The following is a 13765-nucleotide window of genomic DNA, read 5'->3' as shown; positions in this document are numbered from 1 at the left end:
TCTGCTTCCGACCACTGTGACCAGTTCTGTTCGACAATCGAACGAAATTTCTGACCATCTTTCACCTCTAGCTTCCTCGGCTTTTTGATGTATCGGGCTGCTGTCAGCTTGAGCTTTAGTTTAGAGATCAAAAGCTGGTGATCAGACCCGCAGTCAGCTCCAGGTAACGTATGGGCATTGGTTACACATGATCTCCATCGCGAACGAGTCATTATGTAATCTATTTGGTTGCGAGTCTTTCCATCGGGTGATACCCAAGTATACAGCCTTCGAGGGTGGTGTTGGAAGAGGCTATTAACAATCAGCAGGTCGTTTTCGGAAGCAAATTGCAGTAAGCGTTCGCCTCGTTCGTTCCGCTTACCGAGTCCAAATCTCCCCGCGCATTTGCCCAGCTGATGAGCGTTTTCCCCGATCTTAGCGTTCAAGTCTCCTAGGATGACTAATAGCTCTCTGTTTGGTACCTTCGCTATTGTACGTTCTAGTTCAGAGTAAAACTTCTCGATTGCGTCGTCACTTGCGGTAGAGGTTGGGGCATAAACTTGGACAATGTTAAGATTCATCGGCGAGGCTTTTATCTTAATGCTGATAATCCGATCGCTTACTGGTTCGTATCCCATCACGCAGTTTTTCCGGTGAACAGGTAGTAAAAATGCTACACCGTTGCTGCTGCTAACGTCGTTGCCAGAGAAGTAAACGACGTGGTGGTCTGTTAATAAGTGTCCGCTGCCTTTCCAATGTGTTTCGCTTATACCACAGATGTTTATACCGGCTCTTACCACTTCTCGTTCCAGTATGGTGAGTTTTCCTACTTGATTTAAACCGCGCACATTCCAAGTTCCTATCGTTTGGAGGTGTCGTAGCTTGATAGAGTTTCCAGTAGCAGAATTTCCATAGGGGGCCTGGTCTCCTACCCCGCCATGGCCGGTAGCCAACTTCACACCGCGCACCCCGGACGCAGCGCAGCGCCGGTCGCTAATCGGTTCGCAGGGCGATCGTGTCTCATTTATTTGTACTCTCATGTGACTTTCTTGGGAATGTAGCCGCAGTGGTTTCCCCTTGCCTTCTGCGCCAGACATTTTAGAGGTTATTTAATTCTCAAGGCCGCTGGAGCCTCTTCTTCTCGGTCGCCCAAGAAGGTGAGTGGTTATCCCGCCACAGCTCGGTCGCCAGAGCCTCGTTCGTTATCTAGCAGGGAGCACCACGACTCCTCTGGTTGTCGCCGCTATCTATCTATCAGCGCGTGCAGGTGAGGTTGACATTAGGGCCGGCGTATTGATGTTAGTAACCGTTCTCCCCTTACTCCCCTTTGAATTATTATATTATACTTAAAATACAACAATTTATTCTATACATTTTATTTATAAGGATGTACTACTATAGAGCAGGCTCCAAGGAGATGTTCGTTTGCAAAAATAGCGGACCTAAATCTGACTTCTGATATATATTGTATAGATCCCAGACATCCTATAGACAGATGTTGCCAACCAGTTTTGTGGTCCCCCTCTCCCCACCCCGGTAATTAAATATGGCATACAAAGAAAAAAATAAAAATTTCCAAAACATGTCGTGTGTGGTATCAAATGAAAGAGCTTATTGAGTAAATCACGAATATATAGCATACTATAACATTTCTTACACTTTCTCTAAGATTTTTTAGAAAATTTACGAAAATGCTCCATTTTTGAGTTAACTTTAAACCACTATAGATTGAAAACTCATGGATATATTTTTTAAATTATTATTTTAAATAATTAAAAATAGTCCATTAACTCTTTAAGCTATTCTGCTTCGTCTGCGAGAGAAACCGCACAGCAGCTGGATATTTTACCAGTTTTATTTGTCTCTTCACAAATTTGCGTTTTATATACAATAATCAAGCTGCACCAAGCTGCATGCTCAAGCTGCATGCACAAGCTGCATGCACAAGCCGCATGCACAAGCCGCATGCACAAGCCGCGTGCTCAAGCTGCATGCACAAGACGCATGCACAAGCTGCATGCACAAGCCACATGCACAAGCCGCATGCTCAAAAAAATCGCGTCGATCATGACAGGGTCTCATGGTAGAAGTATTTCGTATGGGATCAACTTCACCATACGAAATACTTCTACCATGAGACATGGAGTACTTAATAGTTGTAATCTCTTTCATCGTAGTTTAAATCTCCACCATTATTATACATATTTTATAAGATGTCTATCGGAATCTATAATATAAATAAAACCAAATGTAAAGCAAAGTGTATATTTCTCTTACAATTAATTCACACATTTCCGTTTCATACACAATATTTTATTCAATAAAAATAAAAATACTGCATTGTCAGGAATTATTCAAATAATTATACTAAATTTAATTATAAATTAACCTAAAATATATGTAACTAGCTGTTGCCCGCAGCTTCGCTCTCGTGCTCAAAATAAACTTTATAACTAAAAATTTATGCGGGTTGGGGTTGTTCGAACTTGCGGACGGATTGTCGCTTCTATATGAATTTTCATATATTCTTTGGTACTATTAAAGACAGAAATCACACATTAACGAGAAAAATCTGCTAACAATGCGAATAGGTCATTGTAAATGAGCCATAACACGAATTTCGTGTAGTGGCTGTAATGCAAACGTTCTTAATAACAAGCACAAGCTGTTACAATAAAAGTCGCTATTGTATATTCATAAATTTCGCTTTATGGTCTTCCTGTGATCGTCACAAGGTAATTAATTAATTTGCTTCTTTGATTACATTATAGTTTCATTAGAGCCATGACACGAATTTCGATGTGTGGTCTCTATGATTATCATCAGGTAGCGTCGAGTGCGTTTTTATTAGAGTACTACATCACGAATTTAGCTTTTATGCCAAGGAGTCATTTTCCGTGGTCTTCATCTTCTGCGTAATAAGCGACCTCTTGAGCCGTCGCCAGAAGTCAGTGTGTCCGTCCGCGGGCCACACGATGTAGGTCTTGGTGAGCATCAGGTAGTGCAGCGTGTTGGGGCGCAGGCTGCGCGGGATCTCCTCCAGCAGCACGAGCAGCAGGTCCTCGCGACGCGTCTCTAGCAGCCTGGGGATAGGGACGGGTTTTGTTTGGCAAGTGTGATTATGGCACAGGAGCTTATATAGTAGTATCGTGAGTCAAATCTCTAGTAGCATGGTAATAGGGGCGCTTTTTATTTGGCATGTATTTGGTAGGGGCTATTGTAGGATCTGTCTTAGTAGAAATGTCCATTAGGACAGAGGCGAGTTTTATTTGGCAAGTGTCTTTATTGGATAGGAGAATGTCTAGTAGCCTGGGGATAGGGGCGGGTTTACGTTACGTCATGTACATGTCACAGTCATCTGGTTGAATCTGCTATTTGATTGAAAGATTGGCGCGTTCACTGACGATATTTAATTGAATGACTAGTCGAACGTTGATTTAACAACCGTCTATCATCGTCCAACTAGTTTACGGATTGTAACATATTACATAGCCCTTTGAACAGAGCGGATATAACGCTCGTAATTCAACCAAATAGCAGATTCAACTAGATGACGGTGACACACACATGCCTGCCATGGCAAATCGTATAATATCGCTGTTTTGTAATATGCACAATATGTCGAGAATTCGTTATCCAATATTTTTAGTTTGGACAAACGGATCCTTGTGGATCCAGCTCCAGTCAGTCAATCATTTGCAGAATATTTTTACTTAAATAAACAGCATATTAAAAGATACCTGTGTTGTGCGAGATGCATCTCAAACTGGCACCACTGGCTCAAGAGGAAGCGCCGTGAGATGATAAGCATGATGAAGCGGGAGCGATCCATGCACGACACTATGTTCTCTAGTATCGATAGACCCACCTGAAATAAAATCGTCTTACATCAACATAACAAAATACCGGTAGATTATATTTGACATTAATTCAGGAATTACTATGGTAGGCTCAAGCCGCATGCTCATGCCACCTGCGCAAGCTGCATGCACAAGCTCAAGCTGCATGCACAAGCCGCATGCACAAGCCGCATGCACAAGCCGCATGTTCAAGTTGAATGCACAAGCTGCATGCTCAAGCTGCATGCACAAGCTGCATGCTCATGCTTCAAGCTCAAGCCTCATGCTCATGCCTCATGTTCAAGCCTCATGCTCAAGCTTCATGCCCAGGAAAAATGCCATTACAATCGCCTAATGTATGTAAGACATTCGTTGAAATTAATATCTTATTTCGTAGCAGAATTGTTCAAAGTCTATAGTAGCAGTTTTCAGTGTATGATGTGTTTGTGTATGGATGCGTGTATCTACCTATCTATCTTCTATATAAATAAAACTCAAAGGTGATATAGTGATCTATCAACGCACAGCCCAAACCAATGGACGTATCGGGCTGAAATTTGGCATGCAGGTAGATGTCATAACGTAGGCGTCCCCTAAGAAAGGATTTTAGAAAATTCATCCCCTAAAGGAGTAAAATAGGCGATGAAAACTTATACCATGAAAATTTATCATTTCCACGCAAGCGAAGCTGCGGGCAACAGCTAGTATTAATATATGTGCGTTATAGTTATTATAAAATACCTGAAAATCTCGTTCATGCAAGCAAACACTAATACGGCAATCTTTCTCCACATGTGGCAAGAGCTGGTCCAATACCCAGGCTCTGTCTTCATTGCAATATGATACGAACACGTCGTAATTGAAGATTTTCGTCTCTAGAATTAATAAAAATATTATATTCATTAATGAGTTTAGATGTCATTTACTTGAGAAGACTTTTAGATGGAAAAATAGCAAATAGTGTAATGGTCCGGGAGCCAGAAGCATATTTTATGACCAAGTTCCTCTCAAGCGGTAATTAGTAAAATGCATCAAAATATAGTATTATGAAGCCTCGTGAACGTCAGCTGGAGCTCGGTTGGGGGGGTGAGTGGTTGTAGCCTCCCACGCACGTAAGAAAAAAAAGTATATTCAGTCATTTCCTCTCAGCTAAAAATTTGTCAAATTGTAGCTAACCCAATATCTCAACGAAAAATAATAATCAGCTGGTTACAGCATGGTGTATTATGCGTCAGCTGGTGTCTCGAATATAATGAGACATTAACCAAATCATCGAGATACGTGGAATTCCATCAACATAAGTCCCCGTAAAATATAAGTAATAACTTTATTAATTATATATTATACTATTATTTTTTTAATAATTATAGTTAACTAATGTTTTTAGTGGGTTATTTCATATTTGTTACACTTTTAGGTAGTTATGTGAATTTGATGATAATTATTATGATAGTTATTTTTAAATGCAGTTTATAATATTTGTAAAAACATGTTTACCGATGTGGCTGAATGTACGTAGTGTAATCATGTGCACAACTAACCACCTCCAAGTACCTTATTACTGTCTATATTATGCTAGCGTGTGTTGCTTGAATTTTTAAAAATAACGATAATAATTAAAGATACGTCATTTCATCTCAGATGAAAATTTGTGAGCTGATTGTTAATATACTGATGCGATAAATAAAAAAAAATCAGCTAGCAATAATTCTAGGAAAACCTAGTAAGTTGATGCATATAAATTGGCAATAGATGCTTCTGTCTAACTCCTATGTAATAACTTTCAAAGTATCAGCTGACGGTTTTTCCACCCAGATACAGCTAGCTGACCTATATATATATCCACAGTTACATATAAGCTATCATCAGGTAAATTTTAGTTTGAGAGGAAATCACGGAAAATAATTTTATTTTTTTCATGTTCGAGACACCAGCTGACGTATAATACACCATGTTGTAACCAGCTGATTATTTTTTTTCGTTGAGATATTGGGTTAGCTACAATTTGACAAATTTTTAGCTGAGAGGAAATGAATGAATGTATTTTTTTTCCTACGTGCGTGGGAGGCTACAACCGCTCACCCCCCCAACCGAGCGCCAGCTGACGTTCACGACGCTTTATAATACTATACTCTGATGCGTCTGACGAATTATCTCTTGAGAGGAAATAATTAACCAAATTTGCACCTGGCTCCCTAACCATAATCAAATCTTGTTTAAGTAATATTGCAGGTACGCTTATCAAGCTAAAGATTATAATCTATACTAATATTATAAAGAGGAAAGGTTTGTAATTATGTATGTATGGTTTTCCAAATAAACTACTGGACCGATTTTGATGAAATTTGACACAGACAAATATTTAGACCCTGAGAAAGTACATAGGCTACCTTTTATTGCGAAATATGTACCACGGGCGAAGCCGGAGCGGATCGCTAGTCTAAATAACTTTTGTTTTTGGATAACAATGATAGTGTAAAAAATCTTACCGTCGACTACATTCTTCTCATTAATCAAACTCAGCATTGCAGAATTTCTCATGGTTATCAGGAAATATCTGAAGTTTCTTCTAAATATGTAGATGAAAACTAAAATTGGTAACAGCACTAACGGCATAAAAGAAAAATATAAGCTGTTACGGCTGCGTTTTAATTTTAGTTCCGGTCTTAAATCGCGTCGATCGTGGTCTTGACAGGGTACTGCTTCACCATACGAAATATTTTTACCCTGAGACATGGAGTAACAGTGGTAATCTCTTTCAACGTAGTCCAAATACAAGAAGTTACCAGTTAAATTTGTACTGAAACCTCCAGCGAAACAATTAAACACGTCCGTCGAGTTGTGTAATTTAAAACACGATTCTGACACGTTTCTTCGGATTCTTATAATATTGTTATAATCAGAGAATCCAGTGTGGAACATGAGTGCGTCGTCTTCCATAAAATTGCTTGTTATAAATTTATCTTTAAGCCTGAATTCATTTCGAAACGCAATTTCATACATGTCCCTAACGTAGCAATAGCATATCATTAAATTTTTGGATATCGCCACATATTTCACGTTTGCTACATCAGCGATCATACGATCCGTTACTATATTCATGTTATTATCAACCAAGATTAGTACTTTCAGTTTAGGCATTGTAGATATAATATTTGTGAACCATGAGGACACTCTGTTACTGCGCAAATCTAGAATTTGTAAACTCTTCATCGTTCTCATCACATTTTGCGATATGGTTGTTATTTCATTTTGTGACGCCTTAAGTACCTCCAGTTCTGTGAAGTCCTTAATAAAATCTAATGACTTTACTTGTGATGATTTTACGTAAAGGACTCTCAGTGATTTTTCTAGTCCGTTAAGCACGCCATTCTCGAGCAAAACCTCGGGATTACCAGACAAGTCTAAGTATTTTAGTGACGTGTTGGCGAATGTGTTTCGCTGTAATGAAAAAAGTCCTGTGTAACATAGAGAGAGTCTTTCCAATTTGGATCCAAAGTTTCCTAAAATACGAGCACCAACCGCTGAAAAGGAAAGGTCTAAGGATGTTAAGTTCAGACGTCGGAGAGTGTCCGAAGATTCGAAAAACATAATTCTTTTCAGATCGTCTTCTCTATTCCTACTTAAGTCCAAATGCCGTAGACTGGTCAGACCAACGAACGCATGAGCGTCTACTAAACTTATGTAATTCTCGCCGAGGTATAAAGAAGTTAAAGATGGCATCCCTTGGAAAATGAAGGCGTCCAGTACTTCGATTTGGCAAGCTCGTAAATCTAATTCTTTAAGTTTGGGGAAAGAAGCGCTTAGCAGTCCCACCGACCATGTTGATTTCCCTGAAATAAAGACATAACTTGAAAAAAAGATACTTAAATCTAAATAAGGAACAGAGAAGTATTTTAGAAGTGACAGATAAATCGATGAACAACAAAATTAACCATCATCTTACTCTGCACGCTCTCAGGGCCCAGATAGACTTCTTTAGCGTTCGTCGTATTCAATATGGAGTCATATCTCTCTGCAGTGATTAGAAATTGTCCAAAATTGTTGCCGTAAAATGTTATATATTCGACTGAAGCCGCTAGATCCATAGAACTATCACGCAAGTAAACTACCTGAAAATAATGATTAGGTAATAAAATAATTTATTTTTGTTCAGACCCTGATATTCGGAATTATGGTAAACTGTGTTAAGATTATAAAGAAAAATATTGGTAATGTGGATAAAGATTTCTAAATATATTTCATGGTGTAGAATAAGCCTACTTCTATTAAATGGGACGACGCGGACGTTGAAAAACCACACTAAGTATTTCCTACTTTAAATAAATACAAAGAGCGATAGTTAAATGGATTCTATGAAAAAATAAAATACAATTAGTGCTGCTAATAATAATATTTTAATTGCGGATATGTCTGTTTAACTTTCTGATATAGAATAAACTTTGGGAAAGAACAAAGCCTTCCTTTAATCAATGGAATAAAACATGTTGCATGATGCAAGTGAAATAGCACATGCAAATATTTCGAGTATGAGTGAAAAGGTAAAATAATAGGCCATATAATATGATCCTACTGCAGGGAAACGAGCCTCCCATAAGCGATCAATAAATGGATACATCCTCAACCCATACTATATGTTCCCACTGCAGGGACATGGGCCTCTCATAAGTTATCAGTTAAGGGATCGATAAAAGGTATTAATAAATAAAAATTATACCGATGGAACTTGTCGAAAACCACACCTGGCCATGCTCAGGTATTTGATGACTCCGTTGTTCCTACTTTGCAGTCTTAGCAAGTTTTTCAAAGCTGGTGTTGCATCACTTCTACTAGATAGATCCACCACTCCTTCCTCTGGAAATTAATTGAGGTGGATTATGTATAAAATCATATCTAATTACACAAAGGGACTGACTGATATAACAAAGCAAACTACTAGGATTAAAAACTTGTATAAACTTTCTTTAATAGTGAAAAGGAAGTGTACCAACTCAGAACGGATTTATGCGAGATATATAATCATGCCTGATCCTCTTTTATCGGACGTTGAATGTAGGTCTGATCACTTTTTGATATAAAAATAAGTAAAAATGTATATTCCTATGATTTGCATTGTGAGCGGATTCGCAATCGAAGTTCTTGTACGTGGAGATGCCTATTGCCTATTTTTTCTTCTTCTTTCTTCTATTGTATATGGAAATATAACTATATCTGACAATCTATCTACATGTGTTAAACTTACTCAACGCAACATTCAATCTGCCATCCGACGTGACCCACGACTGCACATCAGTCATGTACCCAGTGAGGCATTGTTGCCGCTCTCTCTCCCGGATACCTCTGAATTCGCTTGTACGGCCATCGGTTATTTGTATGTGAAGAATGTAGGTTAAACTGTAAATAAATAATAACTAAAATAAAATAATAAACATTATATTAAGAAGGATATATACTGTATTTTTCTGGTGGTGAAAGAATTTTTGAAATTGGTTCACTAGTACTTGAGTTAAATGGGTATGTATTAAGTAATTCGCTTATATCGGAAACAACTTGTTCGAATTCAAAAATTAAATAAATCGAAATAAAACGTATCCTATGTGTTAATCCAAGTTACCCTCTATGTGTGTGCTACATTTCATTATAATCGGTTCAGTAGTTTATGCTTGAAAACCATACATACATACATACCCTTCCTCTTTATAATATTAGTATAGATTGGAGAGTTCCAGACTGATATCTTTGCTAAGCTACAGAGTATAATACATTGCGAATATGACTAATAAGATGTTTATATTTTATGAATACATATATTTATCTAAGATTTATCTTTATTTCGCGTATTGTGACTCATCTCAATACAGACTATTTTTTAACACGATACATAAAGATATTACTGACCGGTTGGCTTGGCTGGACCTTGCCTTCCAAGCCAAAGGTCCTGGGTACGATTCCCACCCGGGGAAAATATTTGTGTACCTAATGAACATCGAAAACCTCGCTATCCATAGATGAAAATAGAATGAAAATCGGTGCAGTTGTTTTTGAATGTAACGGGAACAGAGAGACATGGTATAGACTTTGTTTTACAATGCAGTTTATGTAGTAAAGTAGGCTTCTGCAGGCCATAAATTAATTAAAATCAATTCAGCTATTACACATCGTGTGTATCGACAGATAAAAAAACATGACATTTGTAGTTGGTTGATATCTAAACAATAAAAAAATTATTTTAGTAATTGTACAGTGTACTTGCTTTCCGCCCGCGGCCCACCCGTTCACGCGTGATGCCGTGACAACGCGAAACGGGTTTCATTTTTATCTACACTAATATTATAAAGAGGAAAACTTTGTTTGTTTGTTTTTAATGAATAGGCTCATAAACTAATGGACCGATTTTAAAATTTATTTCACCATTCGAAAGCTACATTATCCACGAGTAATATAGGCTATATATTAACACGCTAAGACCAACAGGAGCGGAGCCACGCGGGTGAAACCGCGCGGCATAGCTAGTATATTATATAACTAGCGGTCCGCCCCGGCTTCGCCCGTGGTACATATTAACGTTTTCTCTACATAAGAACCATCCTCGTACTTCAAGGAATATAATAAAAAAAGAATTATCGAAATCGGTTCAGCCGTTCTCGAGTTATGGAATTACAACGAAAAGTGGCATTGATTTTTATATATTAGAAGATGTAGATTCAAAATGACGGAACAAGTGTCATGACCCCACAAACTTGTAGCACAGAATACATAATAGTAGCTAAACGCTACAGAACGGACACTCTCCTCCTCCCGCCAAAATTAAACACTTACCTCACCCCGCACGATCAGCCTGAAAATGGTCCGTATTTTTCTGCAAGGACGATACGCAACGAAGATTGACAACATTAATCAAATTGACTTAAAGTAATATTATTATTTTGGATTTGTGATTATCGTTTTTCGTAGAAAATGGTTAGATATTGTGCTGTTTACGGATGTATTTCATCAGAAAAACGCGATTTTTTTTACGCTAGTCACAAATGTGCCAACCACAAAGCGTTAACACACACATTTGCAGTCTCTACAGTGTGACTGTCAAAACGATAATTTTGTATGTATGTAGTGTCCGGGGTGTGCTCAATATTACTTTTCAATGAACTATTAAAGTTCAATTTGATATTATAATTTTATAATACACAAACGCTTTATAAATATACATTTTTAAACAATGGGAAAAAAAACCACTAGGCGGGAATCGGACGGTCTTCCGCCTTGGCGAATCACTCGGCCACCCGTGATCCCATCAGAAATTGCTTTGTTAATACTAGCTTACCGCCCGCAGCTTCGCCCGCTTTGTCTAAAACCTAATAAATTATATACTAAAACCTTCCTCTTGAATCACTCTATCTATTAAAAAAACCGCATCAAAATCCGTTGCGTAGTTTTAAAGATTTAAGCATACAAAGGGACATAGGGACAGAGAAAGCGACTTTGTTTTATACTATGCAGTGATGATAGTGATTAGCATTATTTATTTTGATAAAATACCTACATATTATTATCTTGATTTGCATTCTAAGACATAACTACTTTATTAAATCGTATCATAATTTATCTATTTCCTTATTATTTTATGTTTATCTTTAGCAATTACAGATATAGGTGTTATTTATAAATAGTGTTAAATTGTGATTTTATGAATCAATAAATAAATAGCGTGCACTTATTTAAAAGTTTTATTCTCAAATCTATTTCTGTATTGTAAAATACATGTACAAAATAAATTATAAGAATATTCTATAGTAAGAATCGTAATTATTTTAACTTCACGTTCATAATATTTTATCAAAAAATAACATTCCCTACACGATATGTACACGATTGTCTTTTTTATAATTCCTTCCCGATAAAATTACATAATATACACCTGTATCCAGTAAACATTAAATATATTTCAAAGAATCGATCTAATATTTTGTGAACATTGAACGCATACAATTTATACAAAATTACCTTTCCATCTGCGGCTTCGCCCGCTTTGTCTAAAACCTAATCTATACTAATATTATAAAGGTGAAGAGTTTGTTTGTTTGAACGCGCTAATCTCAGGAACTTCATGTCCGATTTGAAAGATTATTTCGGTGTTAAATAGCCCATTTATCGAGGAATGCTATAATATTATATCATCACGCTAAGACCAACAGGAGCGGAGCAATGCGGGTGTGACCGCGGAGCAAAGCTAGTAAATTATATACAAAAACTGTCCTCTTGAATCACTCTATTTATTACAAAAAAAACCGCATTAAAATCCGTTGCGTATTTTTAAAGATTTAAACATACACAGGGACATAGAGACAGCGAAAGCGACATTGTTTCTACTATGTAGTGATGACGTCAAACACACTTACATTATTTGCCAAATCATTCCGTATCGACACATAAACAAACACATTGCTTACAAAAACACATCGTAGAACAGTTTTCGCGAATATCAAAGAGAAGTTGACACCGCACGCGACATAACTATTATGATAAAAATTAAAATATTAAATACGTTAATTCTTTATCTTATCTGTATTATTCATGCGAAACTATCTGTGATCATATCTTATCTGTATAAAATAATGGCATTTTGATTTTTACAAATCGAATCGTGCGTTTTGGCGCGAATTCTCTGTTCAAAATTCTGAACGTCACGCAGCTGTCAATTTGACAGATAGACTGCGCCAAGAATACGTTACTTTTTTGAAGTAAAAGTTCTATAACGGGGTTGGAAAAAAAATTAGTGTAACATTTTTCCGTTACGCGTGACATTTTTCCGTTACGCGCCATCTTTTTCTTATCCCTACCACGCGTGATTCGACGTATTTCTGTAAAGTTGCATATATGCAATTATTTTTTGAAAAATAAGGTCATAAAGAAGTTTCACTTCTTACGTGTGTACACTAGTACACGCACACATTATTTTTCTACCTTTTTGGAGTGATGCTGATTCGCTGATTCTATCTACTAATACCTACATAGTATATAAAACAAAGTCGCTTTCTCTGTCCCTATGTCCCTTTGTATGCTTAAATCTTTAAAACTACGCATCGGATTTTGATGCAGTTTTTTTTAATAGATAGAGTGATTCAAGAGGAAGGTTTTAGTATATAATTTATTAGGTTTTAGACAAAGCGGGCGAAACCGCGGGCGGTAAGCTAGTGACAAATATAATATTGCAACTATGTGGTTACCCATCCATACACTGGCTGCGCGCTACATTGCTTACCCAACAAATTACCAATTGTTTGAAATATGGAACTTTACATTGTTTGATTTTTATCAATTTTAATTTTAATTTAATTTATTCAATTGCGTCGTATTATTCAGCATTTCTTTGAATTAGGTCATCGTCGAACTGAGTCTGTAAAAATTTATAAATTCATTAGTTTAACTTTGTATTATTTATGCACAACATTCGAATACGTGCAATTGTTAATTAACATTATTTACTTGAGTAATGAAATAACAATTTTTGCTCGAACCAAGTTTTAAAAATTATTATCTAGTTAGGTACTTACCGATGAAAAGTTATTCCTTTGCACTTTTCCGTATTATTTGTATTATTTTTGCAATATCGTTACACACACGAAGGAGTATTTGATGAGTTTCACTTTAAAACAAACAAAAAATGAGCATGACATTCTCGCCAATTAGCGAGCAAACGACTGAGTGCAGATAAGCCATATGACCTATGGAACATAAGTGATGTAGGCGGTGTCGTCTCCATACGTAGTAATAATATCTCAATGGTTGTGACGTGTTTTTTCAAAAATCAAATTGCAGTTCTATTACATCTTAAAAACAAAGGAATGTTTCGTTTCATCAAAATTTGCTATCTCCAGTATTTCAAGTAATTTCTCTCCAGGGCCCATACAAAATTTACCTGTACCTATAATAATAATTTTAATAGATTC

General features: G+C 36.8%; 1 protein-coding gene across 2 annotated transcripts; it reads right to left on the bottom strand.

Moving 5' to 3' along the window:
- Positions 1-2390: 2390 nt before the first annotated feature.
- LOC123704461 (toll-like receptor 13) lies at positions 2391-13098 on the bottom strand. Of its 2 annotated transcripts, none has more exons than XM_045652855.1 (8): positions 13078-13098; positions 9061-9212; positions 8536-8672; positions 7765-7930; positions 6308-7651; positions 4560-4693; positions 3720-3847; positions 2391-3062 (listed from the first exon to the last, which is right to left on the bottom strand). In XM_045652855.1, exons 2-8 carry the CDS (start codon positions 9113-9115, stop codon positions 2855-2857), a joined length of 2172 nt encoding a protein of 723 aa, XP_045508811.1. In that variant the 5' UTR covers positions 9116-9212; positions 13078-13098; the 3' UTR covers positions 2391-2854. The 2 variants fall into 2 exon arrangements, with proteins under 2 accessions (XP_045508811.1, XP_045508810.1); XM_045652854.1 differs by lacking the exon at positions 13078-13098 and adding an exon at positions 12215-12307.
- Positions 13099-13765: the final 667 nt, after the last annotated feature.

Source organism: Colias croceus, chromosome 29, assembly GCF_905220415.1.
Source record: "Colias croceus chromosome 29, ilColCroc2.1".
Lineage (NCBI taxonomy): Eukaryota > Metazoa > Arthropoda > Insecta > Lepidoptera > Pieridae > Colias > Colias croceus.
Note: the sequence above shows the minus strand (reverse complement) of the source record. Positions and strands in the feature narration are given on the sequence as shown.

Bases quoted from the DNA above. Each gene is read 5' to 3' on its own strand.
- LOC123704461 (XM_045652854.1), bottom strand. From the start codon at position 12,258: ATGTGTTTGTTTATGTGTCGATACGGAATGATTTGGCAAATAAT. The intron at 9,213-12,214 runs GTAAGTGTGTTT...ATTTATTTACAG, and splicing joins GGAATGATTTGGCAAATAAT to TTTAACCTACATTCTTCACA. The intron at 7,652-7,764 runs GTAAGATGATGG...TCTTTATTTCAG, and splicing joins GGGCCCTGAGAGCGTGCAGA to GGAAATCAACATGGTCGGTG.